The following is an 11,375-nucleotide window of genomic DNA, read 5'->3' on the forward strand; positions in this document are numbered from 1 at the left end:
ATCATTATAGTAAAGAACTTCTCTTAAGTTGGGAGAAGAGGATTGGTTAGTTCAGATGATAATGAAAACAACATGCCAACTAAAAAGTATGACATAGTTTCTTCTTAATCTAGAAGACTTATCTGTTATTAGGATAGTTATAGTAGTAAAAAAATAATGAATTTATAGTAATATGCTTCGTTTATGTATATCTTTCGTTTTGGTAGACTTCGTCTTGGAGGTTTAGTATGATCAGCCAGCTGGCTAATTATAAATTATTTTCCCGTTGAAATAAACGGGGCATAATACACGCCATTTTATTTCGTTTTCTTAAGTAGCAAAATGTCAATCATGAACTGGTGAACGGAAGTTTCGTCACATAACATATATTGATTTCAGGTACTCAAAACGATTATACTTCATGACATCTAATTTAGTTGGTAAAGTTTTTATCTTTCACTGAAATGTATTGAGACTTTAAGAACTAGTGTAAATTATAAAATAGAATTTGTATGAAAATTTATGATTGTTAAATTTATCGCTCTATCTAAATCAAAGTATAGAAACAGGTTAATCAATTTTCTACTTTGACAAAGTCTAGATTATAATTAATAAAGACGGAGTAAAACGGGTTATTATGGCTGCTTGGATTCTTTGATGGCTGAAAGAAAAGTACACGTAACACATGTTAATGTAGAAGATTAAGATGTAAACTTGATCTAATATAAACTTCACAGATATTAAAAATTAATGACGACAATAGAAACTTCGTAATGTTCTTGTATTCCCATAAATAGTACAGGGTAGTAACGACTAACGAGTAATGTTGGTACGTACTCAACTACTATTTAAAATTTGTAATGTTGACTTTACGGAGGTTGTTATTTTGCTAGGCATTATCTTTACTTATTAGGTTGAGATTTTATCAACATTAAAATTTTCATATTCTAAAATAGTTTAATTTTCTTAAAAAATGTGATAGTGATAATTTTTTTGTGGTTTATAGAGTAATATTCTTGCATTTTTATAGTATTGTGCATGTACTTCAATTTTTACTGAATACAATACACTTTTGTTTGTATTTAATTAAATTGTGTTTACTACTACGTATATGTTGTTGTATGATCATATAATTATATAAAACCATAAAATTAAAATATAAAAAAATTACGACATTATAGGATGGAGAGATCGATCCATAAAATTAAAATATAAAAAAATTACAACATTATAGGATGGAGAGATCGATCAGCACTTGCGTGCTAATGTTAAAGCAAGGAAGTTAAAAACATTAGACTCTTAGTTTATTGGTCAATTTAAGACTCAAAATCAAATTAAAATGAAATAAATTAGGACTATGTAAATTCCAAATTTGAAATACTACCCATTTAATGTATACTAATATATGAGATAAACTTGATTATGAGAGTTTGACAATGGCATGGTTGACCACATATCCATTAATTTAAATATAAATTAGCAGCGCTAATGTCATTAGGATGTTGATAGACTGGATTATGCAATTTTGATAGAGATATGAAGAAATCAATTGAATATAGTTTCAATTAAGAATTAGTTGACTACAGTGAATATTAATTTGGAGAAACTTTCATCCTTGTACTCTTCAACTTAAACAAGTAATATTCTCTTTAACATTTGATAACATCCAATGGCTACATGCCTACATACTACATAGTATTATATTTAACCCAAACCATAATTGTAATTATAATGCATTTATATAATAAACAATACTTCCTCTGTTCTTTTTTACTTGACCTGTTTCTTTAATCACGCTTACCAATGCAAAACTTTAACGACAAATAACTTTAATTCTTCATAAGTAAAAATTATAAAAGTTATATATTATGATAGTACTTATTGAGACGAATTCAAAAAGATCCCACATTAATATGTTTTTCCTTACACATTATTCGCAAAAGACGGTCAAAGGAGGGATGATGAATAGTGTAAAAGTCAAAGCGGGTCAAATAAAAAAGAACGGAAGAAGTACCATGTAGGCATGTACTACCACCCTTCAATCCGGTAATGAATGGTATGAAAATTTATAAATAAAATGGTACATATGAAAAGAATTAATCATTACCGCTATTTATTACCACCTACTAAATGGCAACAAGAATTGAAATAAAATTACAAAGCAGACACTCTAAAAGACAAGCACCTTAAGATGTAAAGACGTACTAGGGTACTCAAAATTTGGTGAAGACATTTCCATGAAAAAAAAAGGAGTAGAGAACAACAAAATTTTACAGTTTTTGAGCTACAGAACTGGCCTGTGAAAACTAGATATATCTTAAAAGTTCAAAGTCCTGTAAATCATCAATTACATAATACTAAAAGCGAATAAAAAAGACACTTGTCAATATTGCATTAAAAATTTTCCCTCCAAAAGTACCTTCTTAATATAAATTAAATCATTGTTACTTGGGGAAAAAAAATTGTATCTGAATTATGGAATTTAATTTATATAAAATATAATTCCTTTCCAAAAGTATTAAACTTTCCATTATAAATATTACATGTAATTTAAATATTTTCTCTTGCATGTTTTTGTTTTTAACATACACCATATTTTTAATACATAATTCATTCTACATATATAATTTTTATAATATTATTTTCAAAAGTATTTAACAACCGTGCATTGCACGGGATTTAAGCTAGTGAAAAATAAAAACAAATCGGGGTATCGTATTAGCAGGAGATCATTTGTATGTTGACTTGCAATAATTAACCCGAAATTGTGCCCAAAAAGTCTCAAAATTGCCTTCCTCAAAAGTGTTTCTTAGTTCAAATTGCCTTTCTCAAAAGTGTTTCTTAGTTCAGCAATCACTTGCTTGGTCTGTTTCATATAAGTCTGCGCACATCCACAGCACCCATTCCCAACATCGGTGCATTGATTGATTCTGCAAGCAGAAACTCCTTATGAATGCACATTGTGTCTCCTGTGTCTATCAGAAGAGAGCCCTCCATGCAAAATAGAAGCTTGGCCTTATTAAAGGCATTTCAGTCTAGCAAATGTCAAGTAACCTGTGTGGCCTCTTCCTTCGCTGCATGGCTTAGCCATGACTGTTGCAGCACCAGAAGCTTCCACTGCATCACCTTTTTCAGTTGAATGTTGTCTTTTCTTATGAGGTGGTGATCTAAAGGAGAAACCCTCATCTCCTTTACCCAGTTCAGCTCTTACTTCTTTAACTTCATATGTTCGAAGGAGTATCTCAAATGTTCTTATATCTATGAGTAAGAAACTAATCTTAATAACAGGGAAAAGGATCGTAAGATTTTTGAAATTATATCAAGCTAACAGATAAACCTACCTGTAAATTTTAATCCGAGAGTTTCACATGATCGTTGTACTTGCTCGATGCAAGGCGAGAATGAGCACAAAATCCCATCTGGTTTCAACATCTTTCCGGCTGATGGGATTGCAAGCCAAGGTTGGGGCAAATCTAAGAAAACAGCATCAGCCTGTCCAACATGTTCATCGGGAAATCCCTCACCCTGAATATCTCGAACTCCTACTGTAATTAGCTTGTTCACTCCTGTCTTCTCAAAGTCCTCCCTGACAAATAAAATCACACAGTGAGAAGCTATTTCGTAAGTGACCATGCTAAGATCAACTAAGAAAAAAAAAAACTATCCTATTTGCAGTTCTTTTTCTTTATATGTACTGCTCAAAATTTTTTATTAGTATTACTATTATTATTATGGATATAATTTCACTTGCTGAACTTAAAAAAACCCTATTTGCAGCAAACATAACCTAATTTACAGACTCCAATGAAGAGTTCTTTCAATGGCTAACTTCCAGGCATGAGACATAAGCATAGTTAAACATCATAAAAATCCCTTCCCATGTAAACATGAGTCAAAAGTATAAAAGAAAACGGAGCAACACTCCCAACTCTCCACCCTCCCCCCGGGCCCCAGCAACACAAGAAGTACAACAGCTATTAAGATGTAATGTTACAATAACCATCACCAACTATAGCTTTATCTCAGTCAATTGCCACAATCTTTACATCTATACACTATAAGCTCCACTTATGTTGATTGAAAATATTTTTCAGGAAAAATCATTTTCTAAAGAAAAAAATTTCAATGGAAAACATTATTGTAAAAAGGATTTTCCTTTGTTTGATTAAAGAAAAAACTATGGAGAAAAAGGAAAATGTGAGTAAAAGGGAGGGGAAAGATAGAGGAGAGAAAATAGAAAAGCAAGGAGTTAGAGGAAAATGTGGCATATTTTCTTTACAAAAGGAAAATGGTTTTCCTTCTCTTCAAAGAAACTCTTCAAATTTGGGACAATTAATATCCACCCTTGAACAAAGAAACAAAGGAAAATGGACGAATGAATGGAAATCATCTTCCATGAAATTGTTTTCCACCAAAATAAATGGAGCCTAAAAGCAATAAGCTTCAAGCTCAGCCACAGAGTAAATGTTCAAGTGCACAAGCCCAACTATCATTCACATTTTTGGGTTCACCATACCATTCAAGATAATCTAAGAAGCAAGTTGTATTTCCAGCAGTACTTCTAACAGGAATGCAAGTAACATTCAAGATAATTAACTAAGTTTAATTGATTAATAAAACAATACATTTGAAGGTAAAATTACCTAGCTGAAGCAGCCCTTTGCTCATGGAAATCAAATGTATACACATGACCCATCGGTGCCACGGCCCTGGCAAGTGAAGTCGTAAGAGAGCCGCTACCTGTACCAGACTCCAGGACGACACATCCTGGAACTATCTCCAAGTACATAACTACGAAGCTAATATCAGCTATGTACAAAATCTGAGTCCTGTGGCTTAGAACCAATGTCCACAATTCTGGAGTTGGTGCCAACAAGTAAACGAACCCCTTCTTGTGGCTGAATACTTTGGACCCAAATGGCTTACCAATCCAATCAGAGTGTTTAAACACTCCAAACCGGTTTTGCAGGACTGCGCCTCCAACTACCTTGACAGCTTTCATGTGGTCATGGCGTTCATAGACTATTACTAGGTCTCCCTCTTGGATTCGACGTAGAAGGGAGAGTCTTTCCGAAGGGTCTGATGGTATCATGGTGCTGCCGTTTCCTTACTGTTAAAAAAGACCTGTAATTAACAGGTGTTGAAAAACATTATTATCTAATTTTCCGCAACATACTTCGTAAAACACTAGTTATATCCAGCTACACAGCAAACAATCAAGCAGTATACACAGCTTAATGGAAATAACTTACAATTTAGTATGTTTATAAAGAAGGAATTTAAATCTATCCAAGTTTATAGTCTAATATGCTACTCGTACAATTTTTAGCATGAATTCAGCTTATAACATTCCAAAGGGCATATCTAGCATAGCCAACAGGACAACAAAAACTAAAAATTCAAACTTTTTTCATCCTAATTATTCGCTTACTTATTTTGACTCGATTTAATACTAATATCTAAATAATGAATGTTATTCAATTATTAAATTAGGCTCATAATCACTAAATTTATAGTTCAATCCTAAAATTAAAGGGTTCTACAACACATTAGCAACCATATTTGATTCAATTATTAAATTTGGGCTCATAACTTTTTCTCGTTAGTAATTAGAACCAACAGTTCACATATTTGAACCTTCAATTCACTATACTGAAATCAAATTAAATTAAAAACCCTAGATTGTGAAATTAATTTGATGATTACAATAGGAAACAAGAAGTTACCTGAGAAGCTGCTTTAATGGAGGATAGATATATCAGAAGGCGCCTCTATGGAGAACGAGGAGTGCGCTTCAATGGGAAACTGACAGTGAGAATGAGAGTGAGAGAGAGGACAAGTAGGGCTACGTTCTTCCGTTTCCTTTTTCTTTCCTTTTTTTTTTTTTTTTTTTTTTTTTGGTTTTTTTAGGGAATAATATTTTATCCATTACAAATAGCCTGCATACAGTCTAGGACTATTGGTGACTCATGTTTATACTTCCTAAGTTTTTTAAAAATTACTCAAATTTTCTCTGTTAGATGTTTCTTTTTAATTTACAAATTTATTACTTTAACGTTTACGATTACCATAAAATCCAAAACCCGATATGAAAAATTTATTTCATATTGTAATATATTATCCCTCTGTATTTGAAAAACGATAACATTTGTTCTTTTAGGCGTTTCTTTTCAATGGTCACGTTTCAACTATTCTTAATACTCCGTAGTATTCAATGCACGCATCTTGTGCAAACCTACATATTCATATACTTCAATGGATGACATAAGCCGTCTGTGTACTTTGCATTCATTGGTTATTAAATGTATTAATCGAGTGATAATGTCTGCTAAAGCTGAAAATAATGACAAAACATTATCATTTTCCAATGACCACTATCTTATTTTTCTTATTAATGATGTAAAACTATCAAACATAACCTTTTTTTGGAAAAGAAAACCTATATTATGACATTTTTTTTCTTACTACTTCCATAGGTGAAGTCTTGGCTCAAGCTTCACGAGAGGAATTCACTACTTGGATCGAGAAATGCAAACTAGGATCGCTTGTAGATGGGAAAAGAAGGAACTCAGACTTCTTTGCTTGTATGCTTGGACATACAATAAACATTTCTAAATGCACAAAAGCCCTTGATCAAAGTCATGGCTGAAGGCTTAAAACACGAATAATGTTATAGCAAACCATCTTGAGCTTAATTATAGTTAAAGTTTGAAAGTTAACCAAGAAGAGAACTTGTAAGACAATGGATCGGTATACAAACTTCCAGGAAAAAGCAATGTCTATTCTTATGGTAATTCTAGTTTACTCCAAACAATGCTACATGTGAATGACAGTTTTGGATTTTTGACACCATAAACCACCTTGCTCAATTGTTGTGTATATATGCAAATACTAGCTTTGTCTAGATTGCGCAATTAGACAATAATATTGCTAGTTCAAATCAAATATATCAACCTGTGATGCTTAACCTTTTCAACAGACAGCAAAGGTAATCCCAGAAGGATCTTGGCAAGATCTTGATCTTCTTTGCTGTTGGTAAGACACCAAGCTCTGATATACCCCAGTAGTATACTGTATGGATCAAAAGTCTTTATGCTTATACTTGTTTGATTTAAGATCAATGTATTGCCCCTCAGTTCTTTATTTGTTTCCCTGCATTTTAAGCACATACTATCCGAATTTCGCTGTGATACATCAAACTAATTCACCCCTTAATTGTCTTTGTTCACCTGTCAATTCCAGCATAGACTATATATCTTTTTACTGAAAGGCTTCGTACTGGTTCACCCCATATATATGTTAGAGACGAGTAGCTGTTCAAGCATTTTCCATAACAAATAAAGAAATCTCAACCTCCCTTCAAAAAAAAAAAAGAAATCTCAACCTGCTATTGAAAAATAAATAGAAAATACACATGCCAAATAATCTCAGCACAAAGATAAATGAAAGAACATGTCAGATAAAAAAATAGATCTATAAAAGAAATGTGATTTAAAAAAAAAAAAAAAAAAAAAAAAAGTTGTATGAAAAAAAAAGGGATGAATTCTCTACAAAGAGATGACTGAGGGGGGTAAAATAACACTAATGTAAGAAGTGGAACGTTAGAACAAAGTGTACAGACTAGGAGATGCAGCGCAGCAACAGTGTCATACTTGAAACAGATGATTCTCAAAGCATACATTCCAACTTGAATCTTTTGCCACATGATCTGCACTTCCGCCACCATTGCTTGAGTCATGATATGGACTAGTCGTTCCCTTAGAAGGGGACCTTTCTACATCCTCTTGGCTGATGCTGTCTTTGTTGTGAACTAACATATTAGGGACACATGCATTGTCCAGAATTTTATTGGAATCAGTATCTGCAACCTGTGGGGGTGTATATGATTCACAAGGATTATTGCATTTATCAGCATCATTTTCTTCGTCAGAGAAGCATCTGCAGCAATCTAATTCATCCATATCAAATATACGGCTAGATAATCCTTCTCTCCACGATATCCTAACCTCAGACTCATGAAAACTACGGAGTAATGATTCAGGAATCCCAGGAGAAGCCTGATTATCCATAGCTTTTCGGAAATTGGCAAGGTCAATTGAATTATCTGGTCTAATCAGCGGATTAAACTCAAAGCTCATCTTTGGTGAATCCACTGCAGGCATATCACATTCCGGAGATAAGCTAGTTCTTCTGAGAACTTCAGCCACTGAATCAAGTTCAGATTCAAACCACAGTCTAGATATCTCATCCCTGCTCAAATGGGACAATCCAAAGCTTTCTGTACTTGAATCCGACTGTGGGGTTTGAATAACATTTCCACTTCCTATCGAATCTTCAGAACGTGGGGTGGCTTTTTTTTCATGATCATGTCGATATTTGTCTTGTTTAGGTGAGACTTCAACCTTAGAACTCGGCACATAAAGAGGATAAGTTGGTGAGGGGCTACGCACCAAGTGATCAAATGAAGGCCCAAGGACACCTCGAAAGTCAGGGCTCCTACTCCTACTACTATGAGAGATTGTAGTGGCTGCACTACTTGTTGCTGTACAACTACTGCTATTGCACAACTCAGACGAAAACCCAAGACTCGACATAGGTGAAGATGAACAACCAATTGAATTCGGAGACAACACCACTTCACACTCATTCAATCTCACACCACTTTTACCATGATCATCATACTTGTCCTCACTCTTCTCATCACAAGGAGATAATATCCACTGCATCGACGCCTCGGATGGATAAGGAACAAGAGAAACCCTAGGCTTGCTAAAACTTCCTAGGACACCCTCATCTTCACTCCTAAACACCTTAGTTTTACTAGACCCAAACAAGTCATTATTTCCAATAGTTAGCAATCCTCTAGGCCTACATTTCCTCTTGTCACTAACACCAGAAAGAACATGACCAGCAGCATAACAAGTTGTGGGTGTGGCTTTCACCACCGATGTCGAACCGCCTTGTATCTCCGGCGAAACTGAAGCCTGTATAGGCGGAATAGGGCTAATTGAATCACAACAATTTGACTCCTTTTCAACCAAATCAGACATACTCCCATTTTTACCTACAGGAGTAAAATTCACACCATTTTCACACAATCTAGCATCAGAACCAACTGAAAAATCAGATCTTGAGCTGGGTTTTTTCCCAGATTTCCAAGAATACAAACAAGGATTAGGAGGGTTTTTCTTCAACCTCTTTACATTTCCAGAAATGGGTTTTTCTGGGTTTCGCAAATTATTGCAATTTTTCACTAAATTTCCACCATTCTCACTCAATTTAACCTTCAAACGCTTAGCATTAGGAGCAGTTTTAGGGGTTTTACTAGCAATTAACGATTTGGGTTTTCTATTACTAGCATTTTTAGTAGCAGTAGAAGAGTAATTAGACAGAAAAAACCTGAGACAGCCCTTAGGAGCTGCTGCTGCTGCTTCACTTGAAGTTGAAATTGCAGATGAAAATGAAGATGAACAAGAAGATGAAATGTTGAGATTTTTCACCATTAATGGACTTCTTGGGCTCGGATTTTTTGTCTTTTTCTCTGTTTTACTTTGAATTTTTGATGCAGAAAATTTGGTGTTCATCATTCTAAGATTAAATTAATTTTTTCTGAGGATTTACATTGATTTAAATTGGGGAAATTTTGTGGGATTTGAGAGAATTAGAAATGGATGAAGCTGAAGTGTGTAAGTTTAGGAAGGAGTAAAGAGGGATTATCTTAAAAGTTTGATTTGATTTGAATTTGAGAAATGGGGGTTAGAAAATTTTAAGTTTGCCCCTGGATTTTGGCTTAATTTCTGAAGAGGGTATCATGATGTCATGCCATGTGTTTCCTTTTTGGCATTGGCTTCAACTCTTTGGGTTACTTTTAACAAGTGTTTGTACTTCCCCTTTACAAAGAACAACGGTTGTATATTGAATTATTGACTCTTATTACTCTACTTCCTCCTTGTTTTTTTAAGTGATACATATTGATCGGCACATAGTTTTAGGTAATTTAATTGACTTAAATAAAATAAGAAGTAAGTGGGGTAGTGGAGTATTAAAAAATTGTTAAAGAAAGATAGTGGGGTTAATAGTTTATTGAAAAGTAATATATGTGAGAGAAAAGATATAATAAAAAAGTAGTAGTGGTTTGGATGGGGACCATGAGAGGAGAGAGATATAATATTTTAATGTATTGTTTTGCCAAAAAAGGAAATGTATCACTTAAAAAAACACGGAGGGAGTATTAAATTACGAGTAATGTTTAATGCTTCATTATTGTTCACATTTTATGGATAACGCCGGTTAGGGGTGTTCAAAAATATCCGATCCGAAAATCCGATGATCCGATCCGAAATTTCGGATATCCGATCCGGTTTTTAAGGTTTCGGATATTTCGGATCGGAAATCCGAAAAAAATTTCGGATTTTCGGATCGGATACGGATCGAAATTTGTCCAAGAATTTTAACTACCCGATCCGAAAACCCGATGATCCGATCCGAAAACCCGACTATCCGACCCGAAAATCAGGATATCCGATCAGAAAATTCGGATATCCGAAATTTTCGGATCGGCCATATCCGAATTTTCGGATCGGATTGGATATCCGACATTGAACAGCCCTAACGCCGGTAACGACAAACTTATAAGATTCATTTATTCATGGATGATGTTAAAAACCTTGTCTAGCATTTTATTTCAATCAACTCTCGTTCTTGGCAAATTTAATCTATTGATCTAGAAGTTGCAGAATTGATCCCAAAAAGAAAGGTCTTATCACTGTAAAAATAAATTAACCATTCAACATTTAGAATTAGAAATCGATGTAGAAGCTTTGCAAAATGTTAAAATGCACTATGAATTAAGGATGATAATTCAAGATATTGTGAAGCTGATCGAATTGTTATCATTCTTCTCATGAAACGAACTGGAAATGGCATTGCTCACCTTGTTAATGTATGAAACCTAGGTGATTGAATACTTCAAGCTACACTACTCAACTCCTCAATGTGCTATAGAAGCTTTTGCTAAGGACCAAAATAGGAAGTAACTTTAGCAACAAGCTACATACACTAGTAGACAACTCAATTATCTATTATATTAGAACTTACATGTAAACATTAATCATTAATCTAACAATGACAATGGCTCCTAATGAGATAGCTGCATAGCTCAAATGGTTAGAGCTTCCTCCCGATTCTAAGAGATTTTGGGATCGATTCTCACCCGTCCTTGTTTTTTTTTTGGTGTTTAGAGAGCCACAAGGGCGGGGGTGAGAATCGATCCCATGATCTACTAGAACCGGGAGGGAAGCTCTAACCACTTAAGCTATCCCTCACTCTCATTCTCACCCGTCCTTGCGGCTCTAAAGTCTAAACACCAAAAATCTAACAATGACAATATTATTGCA

At 34.1% G+C, this 11,375-nt stretch overlaps 2 protein-coding genes across 2 annotated transcripts; both read right to left on the reverse strand.

Annotated features, from left to right (window-relative positions):
- Positions 1 to 2,487: 2,487 nt before the first annotated feature.
- LOC145608735 (uncharacterized) lies at positions 2,488 to 5,864 on the reverse strand. The gene is made up of 4 exons (XM_081664341.1): positions 5,706 to 5,864; positions 4,623 to 5,103; positions 3,321 to 3,565; positions 2,488 to 3,237 (listed from the first exon to the last, which is right to left on the reverse strand). Exons 2-4 carry the CDS (start codon positions 5,069 to 5,071, stop codon positions 2,999 to 3,001), a joined length of 933 nt encoding a protein of 310 aa, XP_081520467.1. The 5' UTR covers positions 5,072 to 5,103; positions 5,706 to 5,864; the 3' UTR covers positions 2,488 to 2,998.
- A 1,215-nt stretch (positions 5,865 to 7,079) lies between these two features.
- Positions 7,080 to 9,566, reverse strand: LOC145607292 (uncharacterized). The gene has a single exon (XM_081662997.1). The coding sequence runs from the start codon at positions 9,564 to 9,566 to the stop codon at positions 7,626 to 7,628; it is 1,941 nt and encodes a 646-aa protein (XP_081519123.1). The 3' UTR covers positions 7,080 to 7,625.
- Positions 9,567 to 11,375: the final 1,809 nt, after the last annotated feature.

The sequence above is a fragment of the Chenopodium album genome, chromosome 23 (genome assembly GCF_948465745.1).
Source record: "Chenopodium album chromosome 23, dcCheAlbu1.1, whole genome shotgun sequence".
Taxonomy (NCBI): domain Eukaryota; kingdom Viridiplantae; phylum Streptophyta; class Magnoliopsida; order Caryophyllales; family Amaranthaceae; genus Chenopodium; species Chenopodium album.